The 18,423-nt window shown below is 39.7% G+C and overlaps 1 protein-coding gene across 2 annotated transcripts in view; it reads right to left on the reverse strand.

Annotated features, from left to right (window-relative positions):
* LOC145346564 (septin-7) overlaps positions 1 to 18,423 on the reverse strand; it is a 119,616-nt gene that overhangs the window by 27,918 nt on the left and 73,275 nt on the right. For both annotated transcript variants that reach the window (XM_080193981.1, XM_080193980.1), the window contains exons 3-7: positions 15,567 to 15,667; positions 13,355 to 13,489; positions 11,133 to 11,250; positions 10,269 to 10,361; positions 3,685 to 3,781 (exon numbers count right to left, since the gene is read on the reverse strand). In XM_080193981.1, coding sequence (XP_080050107.1) covers positions 3,685 to 3,781; positions 10,269 to 10,361; positions 11,133 to 11,250; positions 13,355 to 13,489; positions 15,567 to 15,667 — 544 coding nt within the window. The remainder of the gene's footprint in view (positions 1 to 3,684; positions 3,782 to 10,268; positions 10,362 to 11,132; positions 11,251 to 13,354; positions 13,490 to 15,566; positions 15,668 to 18,423) is intronic.

Here is an 18,423-nt window from a genome sequence, read left to right on the forward strand (position 1 = left end):
ATTTCCTAATCTCAACAGCAAGCTCCAAGGATAAGATACAATCTTCCAATCGCATTTTTGCACTGGGTCAAGCAGCTGCTCCGGCACAAAGCAGGCCTCTCAACTTCCTGACAGTAACGCACTTCAAAGACAGGAAAGCATTTCCTCTGGAGCTGCTGCCTGAAAATACTGAGCTATGTTCACTCCATTCAGTCCAGAATCTCTCAATTGTACAGTGCAAAACAGGCCTTTGTATAAAGGCATTTTTAGTTTGAAATTCACAAACAGGCACATTCTTTACCTGCCTTTTATTGTAACAGAATAAAGATAGATAAGTTCTTTGGAACTTTCAATTTGTACTTGCCCAATAATTGTTTTTCTGTAAGGCATGTGCAAACATTTCCAAATCCATTTCCAAAGCAGTTGGAAAATTGGATTGATTAAAAATATCATTTGCCCTGCCTAAAAGATTCTACTGTTTCATTAAAATTAGATAATAAGTATGGGATCCATACAAAAATTCAAGCCTGACTGGTAACTAAATTATACAAACAGCAAACAAACGTAATGCCTTGTCATAAACAAACTTGTGCCCCAGTGTACATTCAATCTGGTTACAGCAATGAAGACCAAGTCTTCGAAAGTCTGTATAACAAAGTCCAGGGTAGAGGTGGATCATTTACTTGCAGATAATGCAAACCAACCCCCTCAACCACATTTGTCCTGAAACTGTTAAAATAACTCTGGCGCACAGAGATGCTTTTTGGCATTTCCTGTTGCAGTTTGACTGGTTTAAGTCATCTGCTGCACTTCAAACATTTTAAACAAACTACATCACCATTCCTAAATTACTTGCAAATGGTTTTACTTTAGACTCTGCACATATTGTGCAGAGTTTTAGTAATGTGTTTTAGTAATCCACAATGGTTATCGGATGAAATACAGATGCAGCACTTCACAGTAGGTCCACACTGGATTGCTTAAAGAATCAGAGACTGTAATTAACAACAAGGTCAACGGCTCAAAATTTTAATTTAATTTGAATGCCATTACACACATTTAAGAGTAGTGTTGATGCATCAAACAAAGCCACAATCTGGCAGTGAGAGATGAATGCATTCCTCACATGAAGGGGAAGAGAAAAATAGCCCAATGGAAGAGGCAGGTTCCATTAAAAAAAAACACAGCCACTCTTGCCAGACGTTAGAGGCTGGGATATGGCAAAATTTATATCCAGAATTGAAGAGCACATACACTGGAATAACAAGCCATTCAGCCCATTCTCCTCACAGGTGTTCTCCTACCTCTCATTATCTCACCCTAAAATATCTTTCGATCCCTTTTTCCCTCATACACATATGGAGATTACCCCCCCTCCCCCCACACCAAGTACATTCATATTATTTCCCTCAATTGCTTCTTGTGGTAACGAGTTCTACATTTAACTACACTCAGTAGTACAATTAATGCAGTGAAGTCTTGCTTTGTTTTTTCTATATTGGACTGGTTAAATTCAGGTTGAAGTTATACAAGGGTCACTATTCCAATAATAACATGGATGCCATGGTTTGAAGTACAAAGGGATATGACGCGCGATGTAAATAACCATGGCGCCTGATCCTCCGATGGTCAGGGCAGAACCAGCAGCTTGGAAAACAAACAATTCTCATGTTCTGCATCTGCCCATGAGAAAGGGTATGTCTGCTCAGATGGTTGATGGTGAAAGGATGTTTCCCATTATGGGAAAAGCTAGAACAAGGGGATACAGTTTAAAACCAGAATCTCCCACTGAAGTTGGAGATGAGAAGAATTTGTTTTCTGCCAGAGAATGCTCTTTTCCAGAGCGCAGTACAGGTTGGGTCATTGAACAATTTTAAGGCTGAGTCAAACTGACTCCCTTATCAATCAATAACCTAAGGTTGTTGGGAGGTGGACAGGGAATTACAGTTGAGGCCACAATCTGATCAACCATGATCTCAAATGGCAGAGAAGTGAACAGGTTGAAAGGTCTACTCCTAAATCCAATCTTCTAAATAATTTGGGGGCAAATAGTAAATTAACTGCAGACAGATAGAACCCATGCTACTATACTGCACAAGGCAACACAAAGCTAAATGTGAAGAATTGTATGCAATAATAAACAAACATCTTGCAGTTCAGATGCGAGATCTTCTGCTCTTCCCTTACATTAAAATATAATCTAATTTGGTGGCTGGCACAGTGGTTAGTATTGCTGCCTCACAGCATGAGGGACTCGGGTTCAATACCGGCCTTGGGTCACTGTCTGTCTGGAGTTTGCATGTTCTCCCCATGTCTGTGTGGGGTTTCCCCAGTTTCCTCCCACAGTCCAAAGATGTTAGGTTAATTGGCCCCTTAGTGTCAGAGGCATTTGTGGGGTTATGGGGCTAGGGCCTGAGTGGGATTGCGGTGCAGGCCCGATGGGCTGAATAGCCTCCTTCTGCACTATAGAGATTCTATGAAATACACGTGAATTTGCATTGATGGTAAGGTACAGCCCATGCAAGTCATTAATTACACCATGACTGAAACTAAAAGGCCTGCCAAGAAACTGAAATTCTATGTCAAAATCTACATTTTTTAATATAAATTCTAAAAGAAATCTCAGTTTCCCTCTGAACGTGAACAGTATGTTTATTTGGGCAAAATGGAAACAGCTACTCATAAAAAGGCAACAGCAGTAACCAAAAAACACATTGCCAGTTCTCATCAACTGACCTAGTTTATATCATTAACATTTACAATTAAGAATTAAGCAAGTTTTCCAAATGCTTTTTGGTTTGTCATATTTAGGACGAAACTCCAGTGAACACATAGCATTAGGTATTGGATTCAAAAGCCACACAGCTTTCCGAGAATTGATTTGCTGCTGACTTATTAGCTTGTTTACAACACCAGAATTTTAGACCAAATATCATTGTGCAAGTTCTTCCTGGTGTCCTTGGACCAATTTGCAGACTGCAGTGTAGTGGATATGTCACTGACCTAGTCATCAAGAAGCCCTGGCTAATGCCCAGGAAACATGGGTGCAAATCTCACCATAGCAACTGGTGGAATTCGAATTCAATTGATAAAATCTGGAATTGAAATCTATTCTCAGTAATAGTGACCATGAAACTGTCAATTGCTGTAAAAACCCATCTGGTTCACTAATGTCCTTTAAGGACAGCAGATTTCCTTCCCTATCAGTCTGGCCTACACGTGACTAACATGTTCATGATCTAAATACCCTCAAATAGGCAACAAGCCACTCTGTTCAAGGGACAATTAAGGATGGGCAGAAAACACCGGCCTTGTCAACAATCCCGTATCCCATGAAAGAATGAAGAAAAAAATATTTATGCTTCAACCAACATTACTAAACTCATAATCTGGTCATTATCTCAGTGTTGTGTGTGACAGATGTGTGGGTGCAAATCTGCTGTTGCGTTTTCTGCACTGTAGCACTCACTACAATTCAAAGTGCTTTATTGCCTGTAAAATATTTTGGGATGTTCTAAGCTCATGAATGTAGTGACAGAATTCCATTGCTTTTTTTTATTAACAGTGTGAACTGATGGAAATTCCACATATCACTAGTTTAAATCTAAGTTCAAAATATAATTGTAAAAGTACCAGTGCTGTTTGCAAATAATTTAAATTATGAACAAAAGCTTCAATATATAAAAAGTAGCAAAACAGACTTACCCTCTGCAACTCCCCAAGGATACTGTCTTCCTCTAACTCGTTTCCCATTCACCTCAATGATAGTATTACTACCTACAACAGCAAGAGGCAAACGATCCTGAAAGAGATTCACATTCACATTTCAGTACAAAGATAACTGAAGAAAACATTAACAGTTAAGACAATGGGAAAATAAAAATTAACCTAAGACTTGACTTCTTGTTCCAATTAAACCACCTCATTTAATTTATTGGGACCAAGTTAGCACTGATAGAATTCTAAGAGAATTGCACACAGGTCAGTGACAAGCACAGAATTTGAAAAAAACACTAGTTATGTCCATCTGGAATACTGTGTCCAATTCTGGGCATTGCAATTTAGGGACGTGGGGAATATTAATAATGTGCAAAAATATGGACTTGTTCTCTCTGGCAGAAAGAATAGCAAAGCAGCATATTATTTAAATAGGGGGACTGGCAGACTTCTGAGAGTTCTGGATGTCCTGGTAATGACTTTCAAAAGGCTGGCACGCAGGTATAATGAGTGATTATGAAGGTAAATAGAATGTTGTTTATTGCCAGGGAAAAGGAATTTGAAAATGGGATGTTTTGCTACGTTTGTACACCCCGTTGTTTAAGTTAAAGTTTATTCATTAGTCTCACTAACACTGCAATAAAGTTACTGTGAAAATCCCCAAGTCGCTGCACTCCAGCATCTGTTTGGGTACACAGAATTTAGCATGGCCAATGCATTGAACCGGCACAACATTCAGATTGTGGGAGGAAACTGGAGTGCTAGAGGAAACCTATGCAGACACAGGGAGAATGTGCAGAGTCTGCACAGACAGTGACGCAAACCAGGAATAGAGCCCAGGTCCGTGGCGCTGTGAGGCAGCAGTGCTAATCACTGCCACTGTGCTGCCCAGCTGAAACCACAGAAAGTAATGTGTACAATTTTGGTTTCTTTGAAAAAGGATAAAAAGGTATTAGCAGTTCAGAGAAGCTTCACTCTGACACCTGGGCTGGGGTTGCCTGCCTTGTGAGGAAAGGTTGGGCCTGTATCCAATGGAGCCAAAAAGAATGAGAGATGATTTAATTGAAACACAATATTGTGGGGACACTGAACAGGGTGGATGCCTTGGGGGACACAATTTAAAAATAAGGGTCTCCTGTTGAAGACAATGATGAGAAGAATTTTATTCTGAGTCTTTGCAATTCCCTTTCCTAGAGAGCCGTGGAAACAGGGTAAATTAGTATTTTTATGGCAGAGGTACTTGGAAGCTTGACTAATGAAGGGATTACTGAGGGAGGCAAGCATGTGGAGTTGAAGTTACAATGACCTTATTGAATGGCAGAGCAGGCTTGAGGGATCGAAAGGCCTACTCCTGCTCCTCGTTTGTTTGCGTGTATGGATATAGATCCAGGGCAAATTAACTAGAATGATATCAGGGATGTGGAGAAACTGGAGAACCTGGGATTCTGAGAGCAGGGAGGACTAAACAGAAATATAATAAAGGTGTTTTGTTGAAGTGAATAAAGAAACTGTTTCTACTGACAAGGAGATCTGTAATCAGAGGCAACAAACTGGAGCATTGGCAAAACAACCAGAGTTTTTCCTGAGATTTGTGATCTGGGATGCCTGAAAGGACAATGGAAGCAAATTCAATGGTGTCTTTCAAAACAAAATTGGATAAATACAGGGAAAAGGAATAATTTCAGGCAATAATTACCAGACACAATGGAAATCCTCCTGTGCAGAATTCATTGTCGTGGATGCAAAAACCAAAACAAGAACATATTGGAAATACTCAGCAAGTTTATAAATTTCATGAGAAAGCTCAAATAAAAAAGTTATGATTTGATCCAGAATCCAGGCCATATCTGCCTGAAAATCCCTGCAGATACTTAAACATAATCAATTTTACCGCCATGTTAGAATTTTCATTGACAAAACTGTTTCTTTTTAATGTGCAATTCCCAGGTGTACAAATTGTTATAAATAGCAAGTCTATGGTTCATAATTATAATTTAATGGTAATTTTTAGTTCTGGGAAAATTAAAGTTGAATTCTGGAAAATGGGATAAATACAACTAAAGTAGTTTGAAAGTTTTATGTTTGAAAAGTTGTGCCATGCTGCCTTAAGAAGTTAACAGCTAAAAAGGCAAGATCATTAAACAGCAGGTGGGATTGCTTAGCTGGAGAATTGGAGACAAGGAATCTGCACTGCTTGCAAAAAATACAACCTGGAGAATAGCCTTGCTTTGGAAGTTAGAGCTACAATTAATTCAAATCAGGGAACTCAGAGACACTGTGAGGCTCTTGCGCAAATTGACATATGGAGTGACAAGATATTGAAGATGTTGGCAGGCTCAGAAGTGGGCAATCTCCAGGTCCAAATGAACTGTGTCTCAGGCTTCTACGAGAGGCAAGGGAGGAGGGTTGCAGAGGCTCTGACCCAAATTTTAAATTCCCCTCTGGCCATGGGAAGATGCCAGATGACTGCAGAATAGTTAACATGCTTCTGCTATTTAAGATGGTAGAGATAAGTCAGGGAACTGTAGACCAGCAAATCTCACATCAGGGGCAGGGAAACTATTGGAGAAATTTCTGAAGGAGGCGATCTATCCCCACATGGGGAGACAAGGCTACATCAGGGATAGTAGTCAGCATGGCTTCCTCAAAAGGAGGTCATCCCCACAAATTTGACTGAATTTTTTGAGGAGGTGGCTATCTGCATATCACAGATTCCCTACAGTGTGGAAAGAGGCCATTCAGCCCATTGTGCCTACACTGACCACAATCCCACCCAAGCTCTATCTCCACAACTGCACATATTTACCCTGCTAGTCATCCTGACACTAAGGGGCAATTATCATGGCCAATCAACCTAACCTGCACATCTTTGCGCTGTGGGAGGAAACCGAAGCACACAGAAGAAATCCATGCAGACCCAGGGAGATCATGCAACTCTACACAGATAGTCACCCAAGTCTGGAATTGAACCCGGGTCCCTGGCACTGTGAGGCAGCAGTGCTAACCACTGTGCCACCATGCTGCCCTGTAGACGAGGATAGTGTAGTTGATGTGGTTTATATGGATTTCAGCAAAGCCTTTGACAAGGCCCCACATGGGTGACTTGTAAAGAAGGCAAATGCACATAGGATACAGGATAATTTGATAAAGTGTATTCAAAATTGGCTTAGTTGTAGGAGCCAGAGGATGATGACAGAAGATTGTTTTAGTGATTGGAAACCAGTGGCGGACCACAGGGATCTGTGTTGGGCTCCCTATTATTCATCGTTTACACAAACACAGATGATTATCCAAGTGGTAGGATTAGTAAATTTGTGAATGACTGAAAGAATGGCCGGGTAGTTAACACTGAGGCTGAGTGCAAAGTAGAAGGTAGATGGGATGATCAAATGGGCAGCTAAAGATGATGGAATTTAACCCTGAAAAAAGTGTGGGGGGAAACATTTTGGAAGGAGTATGTGAAAGAAATATTCAATGCACAGCACGACACTAGGAAGTTCTGTGGAACAATGGGGCCTTGGCGTGCTTGCGCATAGATTTCTGAAGGCAGAAATGCATGTTAGTAAGGTGGTGAAAAAGACATATGGGACACTGGTCTTTATCAATTGAGCACAGATTACAAAATCAGGGGAGTCATGTTGCTAAGTTGTATAGAACTTTGGTGAGGTCACAGCTAGAGTACTCTGCGCAGTTCTGGTCACCACATTATTGGAAGAATGTGATTGCACTGGAGGGAGTGGAGAGGAGATTCACCAGGATGAGATGAAGAGAGGTTGGACAGACATGGGTTGTTTTCATTGGAGAAGACTGAGGGGGCAACCTGATTGAGATGCGTAAGGTTATGACGGACATGGACAGAGCGGATAGGGAGCAGCTGAAAAGTTTAAGGGTCAGTCACGAGTGGACATAGGTTCAAGGTGACAGAAAGAAGGTTTCGGGGTGTGTGTGTGTGTGTGTGTGTGTGTGTGTGTGTGTGTGTGTGTGCGCGTGCGTGTGTGTGTGGGGGGGGCAGCAGCGCAGGGGAGGGGGTGTGCTTTTTACCCAGTGTGGCGTGGTCTGGAATGTGCTGTATGGGAGGGTGGTGGAGCCGGGTTGTCTCACATCCTTTAAAAAGTACCTGGAAGAGCATTTAGCACACCATAACACCCAGGGCTATGTGGGCCAATTGCTGGGAAATGGCATAGGTGTTTCTCACATATCAGTGCAGACTCGATGGGCTGGAGGATCTCTTCAGCACAGATTCTGTGAAGAGCGTTCAATACGCTACTGAAGGGTACATCATCATGGAGATAGGGGGAACTTAATGTCCTAGGGTTTCAATTTATCTGTACATTTGTTGGGGGATTGAGTGTTCTGCAGAAGAGGGTAATACCAAACAGCTGTTAGTAGGCACCAGACAGCAAAAGTTAGCTGAATGTGTGCAGCTTAGACACAGGAGCTGTTTGATAGCTCTGTTTGGTTGGAGCTAAGTCCTGTGGAGCTGAAAAGGTGGCAACAAGTCACTAGCTCTGTGCTGAAAGAGTTAGGGCTCAGAAATCATCTTGAGGGCCATTTATAGCTTGGTGTAGCTGGGCAGATTGCAGCTCAGTCAAATGCAGAGCCAATGCCAATCAAGTGAAGTTAGCCAGCAATTCAAGAGCTGAACTTTTGCAACTAGAGACAGGAGTGACGAATCAGAAATCCAGGGGAATAGAATTTCAGGAGACTAAATTGCTGAGAAACCTAGGGATTTATTTGGCTTGCATTTGCTTTTTATTGTGAAGTGTGCTTTGTTTGACCACAGTTGGCCTGTTAATTCAAATGTACTTCATATTAATCCCGAATGTTAGAGTAGATGATGGATCATGTAAATTGTTTCATCATTCTGACCTTATAAAGTTTATTTTTGTTTGCTCAAAATCTGCAGAATCATGTGGCTTTATTCACTGAGCAAGTGTTTTGAATCTCAAACCTTGTCTACTTTAAACAAAATGTTGTTGGTCTCCAACCAGATCTTACCAACAACTTGGAGGTCTGGTCCAGGATTTTAAAACATAGACAAGTGAGCACAGAAGACAAAGAACAGGAACTGATCTGAGGAATTAGCTTGGCACTGTGCACTTGCTGATTAATGAATACTACTTGTTTGTGTGGGAACAGATTAATTTGCTTAAACATCTGCCAATTACTAGTTTCTCATTGTATAATGCTTAATTAGTTCTCACAATCATATTTAATAACTCAACAGATGTATGGTTATTTAAGTCGCTGGCAATATTTTGTCCCTACGGTAGGGTGATGCTTTGAAGATGATGGGTATGTTTAAAAAAAACACTTTTAAACAGTTAAGGATTAATATTTAATCAATTTGAAAATCATAGCGTTTACAAATCATTTTCTGATTCAGAGACCTTGCACTGCATTATTTTTAAAAGCATGTCATTCTAAAAATTAATTTTAGAACACTGTCATTTTCCAGTCTTCGTACATTGTGGCCAAAATGGCTATTGATAAAGCAATGTTGCCTCCACATACTGCATTCGCCAGCCTTCTCCCTTTCCCCATCCAGTCCAGCTTCTCAGGCAAGCCATTCCCCACCCACCAATTTTATTTCCAGTTCCTTTCTGATCTGGGCATGTGGCCTATCTGCAGCAGTACAATATACCATATCCCCGCCATCATTGTAACAAGGTGACAGGACAGTGCACATCTCAAAATACATTTATTCAAGGGTTGCACACCATCATCTCCATTAGAAACAGAGCAGATAACCTCCCGTCAACTTCAAGCAAGCTCTGCTGACAGTCTATGTAGCTCCTTACATCAAATTCTAATGACCCAATGCACCCACATTTTACATCTGATGTCGCAGTTATATCTCCTTGCTAAATGCATTCCGTGGGCCATGCTGTAGCTGCTGCCAAGTTTAAGTTCCTGTTTTTAAACAATGTTTCTGGCTCCATTTCTAAGTTTAAATGAATTATTTACTTCCTCTATTGATTTACATCCCAGGGTCCATCGATCAGCCTTTCATTCTCCACCTGGCTTTCTATCACATACGGCTTTGTGATTACTATTCATTGAGCTTTCTTCATATTTGCTATCTAGAGTAACCAGATGGAACAGTCCCCATGACTAGAATCTTCGAGCATTTTGTTTTTAAGTGCTTTGCATGTTTCCCAGGATCTATTCAATTTACACTCGCTAAACCAGAAAATGGATTTTTAACCCATCAACAGAAGTACACGTTTCAAAGCCCATTTAGGAATTGCAACATTTTGTTGTATATTTGTCAGACATGATTTATTTGCTCTAAAAAAGCGTGCAATTGTGTTTAAAGGATGGAAAACATCCAGCGAGATGTTATTTGCAAGCACTGAAACAACCTCTAAGTTACTGATTCAAGGCTTCTCTTGAAAATGTGAATCCATTTTTGAAAGCACAAGATTTTACTCTTCATCAAATGTCATCAAAATGAAATGCTTTCACAAATATTCAAATTTGAAAAGCTATAAGTTCCTCTACAGAAGTCTCTATTCACTTTATTAATATGAGCAGCTTGATAAAATTACACATCTCCATTGATACTCTACCTTAACCTTTTTTACCAACTTGTTTTCTTCTTCATCATCGGTTTCTGGAAATTCGTAGATCTTTATTTTGTGTTCCTGGATTTCTCTCATCACCTGTAAAAAGAGTTGGGGAATTATTCAACAAGTAAACATTGTTTCAGCATGCAAGTTGTTGTGAACTAAAATACGTTGCCCAAAAGGATAGTGGAATCAGACCAAATAGTAACTTTCAAAGGGGAATTGGATAGGTACTTGAAAAAGGGGGGAAAATTCTGCAATTGTTGGGAAAGGGGACAGTGGGATTAATTGGATAGCTCTAACCAGGGGCTGGTACAAACACCAAGGGCTGAATGGCCCCTACGCATTGCATAGTTTTACAAAAAATATCAAGTGTGCTGGCTATTTCAAACAGTTGACTTAAGATTTTGGCATTTTGTTAACATCCTGCACTTCGTGCTTAATAACATCCCTTTAGCTTTGCAATGTTAATCACTGATTCACTGGAGATTTCAAACTGCCTCAAGTTAAACTGGAGTTCTGTCGCTGCAGGATTCAAGACATTGGGACAGAAATACCTAAAAAATTCACTACCAATGCCAGATAGCACCTAGACTGTTGTGCACATTGTGAAATTATTGGATCTGACCATAATAGGATGCATGAAGATGAATGAAAATGCATATGTTTGGTGTTTGCTTGGTTGAAACTGTACATACACTGATGAATTGGTTTGTGTCACCTGCTTATAACACTAGGTCACAGTAACCAATGTATTGGCCACAATGAATGTGCTATAGAAAACATTTGATCAACTCATTCCATGTGGCCAAGCATACCTTACACTACAAACAATATTTTCAAAACCAGTAGCTGCTGTCTTCTCACCTGTCTCTTGAATTGCTGGCATTCTTCAGGAGTGAGGGTATCTGCTTTGGCAATGAGTGGAATGATATTGACCTTTTCGTGTAGACGCTTCATAAATTCAATGTCCAAAGGCTTTAGTCTGTTGGAATGTAACATCCAAGTTAGCAAATTGATAATCTATCCAATGAAAGTAGTACTGGTGTGACAAATTTTAAATAAAGACATCAGACATTCATGCTATACAATTGTCAAGCATCGAGCAGTTTTGAGCAGCACTGGCCAGTGGCCTTCACAGTGAGCACTCCTAAAAACAACTCATGAAGGTCATCACTTTTCCCCAAACATGTAACGTTCGGGTGTCTGCAGCCTCCTCTCAGTTAATGTTGAAATAAAGCTCAGACACGTGAAGATGAATACAAACTCACTTTTAGCATAACTTCTTCTCAGAAAAATATCTATTTAGCCAGTCCAATCCAGTGCATTTAAGAAAATGAACCAATGTTTATTTCATTGAATTGGGCTGTAGTTATTGTTGAATATGTACTTGGACATCAGGAATTTTGCCAAGAGTTAGCAAATCTACTGGTACTTTTGTAAAGATCCCAAATGGTCAATTCACCCATTAAATATTAAAATTCAGTGACATGGGGCAAGGGGAAAAAAAAACAGATGCTGCTCCCACTCGTGAGCACTCAGCCTGTTTTGGAACGTGTGACTGTATACATCACAAGGGGATATCAGGTGCAAAATTTATGCGCAGTTAATTCAACAAAGCTGTCCAGCTTTTAGAGGCAGCATAATAAATGTTTTTCTTACAACCATCGGGTTTTTTCAGCAGTTGAATTCAGATAACTGCTAATTCATTCATGCACAGAAAGCACTGAATAGCATGGAAGACCCTACATATATATGCTGTAAACCCATAGTTATACACCCATCCTAGCAGAGGCAGAATCTTCTGCACACCAACTATTTGCCGGATGGAATGTGCTTCAGCAATGAAATTACAAATAAACGTTCATATCACTGATAAATTTAAAGAAACCACCATCACAAGCAGCAGCTACAATTCCTGTGTCAGCAAGTGAAGATTCGGAGACTTGTCAGTTGAAGAAAGATACCATACCAGCAGTCTCAGGATCATTAAGCACTGTAGTCAATTTCCCACTGGACTGCGTGCCTCTGGACTTGGATATAGACCCCAGTGTATGTTAAAGCAGGCAGTTACTTTCAGATGTGAGCAGCATTGAACTTCCAGACTTAAACATCCATGTTTTTCTTTAAATTCAAATATTGAGATTGTGAAAATTCAGTGTGGAAAGCACACCTTTAAATTAAGGCAGCACCTCAAATCACAACTTCCCAAAGTAAGCAAATGCATTGATTTTAAGGTAGAGAAGTGTCTATATGACAGGGAAGTAAAGAGGTATTCATCAGTAAGTCAAACAAATAATGGATTTGTGAATTATTCTCGCATCCTCACACAAATGTTTCAATAAAGAAAAAATCTAAGATGAATAAAATGAATGGGACACTTAAGCGATGGGGCAAAGCAGAGGGATTTAGGTCCATAAGACATCAAAAGCAATAACTCAAGTGGACAAAGTCTCAAACAAAAAGCTAATGAGATTTTGGGTAAGTGGGATGAAATATAAAAGTTATAATGCAATGTCAAACCTACATAAAAACCTAGGAAAGCCACTGTTTGCCTCTCGTTGGAGCTTTTACCTCAACATCAAGGAGGAAACTGAGGCAGTGATCTGGTACAGTACAGATTCACAAGGTGTTGCTTGGTCTGAGAGAACAGAGGTGACTACGGTGTATTTTGGTATAATAGTTTGGCAGAATATGACAAAACACAGACCAACTTCAGTGACTGCGGCACTTAGAATGGGAAGAAAATATTTTACAAGTGGGCGAGGAATCACTGCCAGAGTTTGAGATTGCTGTAGAGACCATGCCAACATTGAAGAACAAGTTCAAGAAGTGGTTGAAAGAAAGGCCATAGAGATATGTAACAAATAGCACATAGTTCACGGGAAGGTTAAGCAGAAACATGGTTGGGTCAAAAGGCCTGTTCCTCCATTTTAAAGTTTAGGTCACTTTAAGCTATTTTAAAGGGTTTATTGGTGATTTGACAGTGGCAATGATGAATGTCATTGCGAATCAGTTAAACCTAGAATAGATTAAACACTGGCTAACATTTAGTCAGTATTAATAATTGTATAAAATCTTTCACCAACCCATGTCCTGAAGGAGCAATAAAGTATAAACAACAATGGACTCTGCTGTCTGGCATCTGGCGTCGGTTGACACGGGACTCAGCATTGAGGTAATCTTCAAATTTGCTGTCAATGTGATCAATGACAGGTTGCCAGCTGGAAATTCAAACAGCAGTGCAATAAGTGGTTAATCAGGGTTTCAAAAACTGAACCACAACCAGTGGTTTTCATTAAAATACACACTGATTTTTGGTGAATATTAAAACCACGAAATACAACTGCGTCCTTTCTCCTGGGTCTTAGAAACTCTTCTTAAAAAATTAAAATATAACCTTGAACTTTTGTTTTGTCTTGCTAGTTGTTGGAGGCATACAAAATATCTCCTCAAAGCAGCATTACAAGTAATGTGCAAGTTTTCAGAAAGGAAAACCATAAAGCAACCAAATCTGGCATTCACACAGAGCCAGTCAAAAATCTGCACTCAAACCAACGTTAAACAAGCAAAGCTAATAGGAAGCTTTTGTCTCCAAAACCTGAGCAGAGCTATTTTGCTTTTGGAATTATTTCCCAAAAAGTGTATCCCTTATTATGTACTGTAGTTTTGACAAGGGGAAGAAAATTTCATCTTTTTCTGAACTTCTATGGAATAATTTAACAATGCAAGTATTGCTATATATTGCAATAAAGTTAGACAAAACAACCAGTTGTTTGAAATACAAGTTTATCTCATCCATGGTTTTTGTTACCTCTGTATTATTATTATAGTAAGTAGGAAAATTGATGGAATGTTAGCATTCTGTCTGAAAAGTAGAGAGATTATGCCTCAGTTGTACAGAAAACTGGTGAGACCACATTTGGTGTGTACACAGTTTTGGTCTCCTGATTTAGGGAAGGATACAAATGCATTGGGAACAATTCAGAGAAGGCTTGCTAGACAAATACCAGGAATTTGGTTGCCTTGAGGAAAGGCTAGACAGGCGAGGCCTGTGTCTGCGGGAGTTTAGAAGGCAAGAGGTGACTTAATTGAAACAGAAGATCCTGAGGGGTCTTGTTTATAACGAAGGGAAAGTGAAAGTTATTGTGAATGCTCATCACAGCTAATTAGTATATTTTGCCCAAAAGTTCAAACCAACTCAAAAACGTGTGGTAACTCTAGAGAAAACTCTCTGCATATCCCAAAGTGCTTTACAGCCAATGAAGTAACTTTGAATTAATCGCTGTTGTAACACAGCAAACTTACATTGCAAGCTCCCTCAGAAAGCAATGCGACAAGACCAGATAAACTGCTGCAGTGATGCTTGACAGATAAGTATTAGTCAAGATATCAGAAAAACTTTATTGCACCTCTTCAAAATAGCTTTACAAACCACTTGAATAGGGCAGACACTGCCTTGGTAAAACATTGGTATAAATCTGATCCTCAGCCTGATGAATGAATGCCCTGGTTCAACATTGAGACTCCACCCAACCCAGAGTGTAATGGGTTCAAGCTCACTCCACACCAGCACATTGATGCAATACTAAAGAATACTATATAGACAAATAAAATTTGAGCTAATTCATTAAACTGAGTTACAGTCATGGAGATATAGAGCACAGAAACAGGCCCTTCGGCCCAACTTGCTCATGCTGACCAGGTTTCCTAAACTGAACTAGCCCCATTCGCCCCTATCCACCTAAACATTTTCCATCCTATCCAAATGTCTTTTAAATGCTGTAATTGTACCTGACTCTACCACCTTCCCTGTAGCTCATCCCATATAGTCACCACCGTGTGAAAATATTGCCCCTCTGGTCCCTTTTAAATCTTCCCTCTCACCTTAAATCTACACCCTCTAGTTTTAGACTCCCCTACCTGGGGAAAAGGCCTTGAATACTCGCCTTACCATTGCCCCTCATGATTTTGTAAATCTCTATAAGGGCACCCCCTCATCCCTTTTCACTGCACAGAAAAATGTTGTCATCAATCTGCTCATATGGATGCGCTGGTCAAAGAATATTCAATTCTTCTGGTGCGTTGGCCAACATATAACCATTAAGCAACATCAAAACCAAATAAACTGTCCATTTTTTCTCACTGATTTAGGACATGTTAAAAGACAATATTTACCTCTGTAATAGTACCTATTCTTCAAAAGTAATTCATGAGCTGTGAAGCATCTCTAAAAAGATGTGAAAGGAACTGATATAAACGCAAGTTCATTCTTAACAATTCATGGTTACAAAACCTTACCAGTTACTGTTATCCACAGCATCACCAAACCCTGGTGTGTCGACTATTGTGAGCAGCAGCTGAACACCACCTTCTTTAATGAATACTTTTGACTGTTCAACCTAGACGAAAAAATGCAAAATTAAACCTATTTATAAAGTAAAAGGCATAATAAAGATTTTAAAAGTACTGAAGACCCTGGTTTATAAATTCAGGGCTGCTTCGAGAACCTTCCCAGGTTCACTGCATCAGTCACTCCCTGAAGTAGTCAGAGTGTTATTAGTTTTATTGAAATCAGCGCATCGCACCCTATTCTAACCATGTAGCCACACAACCCGAGGATGTAATAATAACCACCCCTTGTGACGTGGGCTGACTCTTTTTTTTAAATCCCTCCAAATCAGACCAAGCTAACATTACATGCAAAAGCCAATTTAGTCAGCAGCCTTATTCCACATGAAGGTAGAACATACAAAGCAGAAGATCTGATCCAAGTTGTTTAATTCAATCAGCACAGGTAATGATCCAAACAACACTGCCAACATTAACCCTACTTCAATGCATTGCTATTCTTCTGTGTCCCATGGAGGAATCCTGTTTCTCAGATTTTATACTGACCTACAGAAACTGGTTACGCTTCTAAAACCCAAATGTGACCTTTTGGTATAGACTTTCTTTTCCAAGTCTCAAGCACCAGAATTTAAATAAAGCCTACTGCCCTCACCATCCTCTCATGTTAAATCTTCCTGCCCAGCTTGTGAACAATACAAAGTTAAAACAGATGATTGGAGCAGTGTGAAGTTATTGGAATGTCTTGTTATCTTTTGTCTCCAGGATGATTTCAGACACATGCCAAAACTGCTGCTGAGCTACAAAAAAAATCCAGTGGCATATTTTAAAACAATTTGTATCTAGAACAATTCTGTAGAACATAGTCAAAAATTGCAGAAATATCACAAACAGAAAGAGCATGAGCAAATCAATGTTTCACTATTGCTTTTATCCTGAAATGCTCAGAGCTTCAAGAATAGTTAAACTTTACCTATCACAAGTGGGAAGAAGTTGATTACACCCCTGATGAGTGCCTCAATAGGTGATGGAAAGGCATTGGTGAGCAAAGGGGAGAGTTACTTGCTCCAAAACCAGCCACCTGTTTTTATGGTCACAGTACTTATATCACTGTCGTTTAGCTTTTGGTCAATGGATGTTGACAGTGGACCATTTTGAAATGGTATCATTGAACTTTGAGAGACAGTTAGACTGCTCCTTGTTGAAGATAGGCACTGACAGGCACATTTAGTGCAAATACTACTTGCTACTTAACATTTGAAACCTAAATGCTATCCAGATCTTAATCTCTCATTAATGTTAAGATCCCAGATCTTAGTCTCTCATTTAAAGTAGAGAAGAATTTTGTTTCTCCCAGAGGGTGTGAACCTTTGGAACTCTTTTGCCCAAAAGAAAGTGATACCAGCAAGGTGTATGAATATTTTTAAGACAGAGGTAGATTGTTGACTAACAAAGAAATCAATGGTTATCGGAGTAGGTGGGAAAGTGGAATGAGGTCACAATTAGATAAGCTATGATCCTATTGGACAGCAGAGCAGGAATGAGCTACTGAATGGTCTATTCCAGCTCCTGATTCATATGTATGTTCAATTGTCCAAGTACACCACATCAACAACCATTACTCACATCAACCCACTGACCTTTAAAAAAATCTGGTTAAAGAGGATTTGTTAAGACAATTCATGCTTACTTTCCTTAATTAGCCAAAATTGCTCAAGTAGTTAATCATTTTGTCCCAAATGATCATTTCTAGAAGTTTCCCCCACCAAGATTAAACTCTAAAATAAAAGCATCTTACTGTAGATGCTGGAAATCTGAAATGAAAACAAATTGCTGAAAACACTCAAATTGCTGAAAACATGATCTGCGGAGAAAGAAACAGAATTCATGTTTTGAGTTGAATATAATTTCTTCAGAACAGATCAATCATACTCAGTGCAAAGCAGCAACTCTGGGCATATTTTGCTGGGACCATCTTTGTAGCCTTCTTTTAACAAGGGTATAACATTCGCAATTCTCCAGTCATGTGCTCGCACCATTAGAGTCCAAGGAAAATTGGAAAAATATAGTCAGTGACTGCAAATTTCCACACTCACTTCCCTCAGTGAATGCATCTCATTCAGTCCTGCTGCTTTATCAACTGCCAAATACAGTCTATCCAATACCTCTTCCTTATTAAGTTGTTCAAGTGTCTGAACTACCTCCTCCTATACCATAACCCACGTAGCATCTTCCTCCCTGTTAAAGACAGGTGCAAAGTATTAACTTAATACCTCAGCTCTGTCTTCTGCCTCCACTAAATCCCCTTTCTAGTCACTAATTGGAACACTGTTTAACACTCTTTTACCACGTACATGGTTAAAGACGACTTTGGGATTCTCTTTAATCTTTGCTGCAAGTCTCTTCTCAAATTAGCACTTTGCTTCTCTTCTTTGCTTTTTCAATTCCGTTCTGAACCATCCACATAGAGTCTGGTTTTTGAATGTAATATTCACCTATCATTTGTTGCCAACACACGATCTAAATCTCTCTCTCTTTTGTATATCCTACCTCTCTTCCTGGGAACATATTTTGACTGCTCCAAACTCTGTCAACAAGTCCGTTGTTCAGTTAAAATATTGCCTGCCAATACTGGATTCATTTAGGGCACACAGGTATTTCAGAAAAGACAAAATGGCAAACGAGGAGGTAGCCCTGACAATAAATGTTAACATAAGGAGAAAAGATTGGGCTGCAGAAGGTCATGAATCAGAATAAGTAGGGATGGAAATTGCAAGTGTCATGAAACACTGGTGGTAGTAGTATACAG

This window comes from Carcharhinus amblyrhynchos, chromosome 8 (genome assembly GCF_965287045.1).
Source record: "Carcharhinus amblyrhynchos chromosome 8, sCarAmb.v2.hapA, whole genome shotgun sequence".
Classification (NCBI taxonomy): Eukaryota; Metazoa; Chordata; class Chondrichthyes; order Carcharhiniformes; family Carcharhinidae; genus Carcharhinus; species Carcharhinus amblyrhynchos.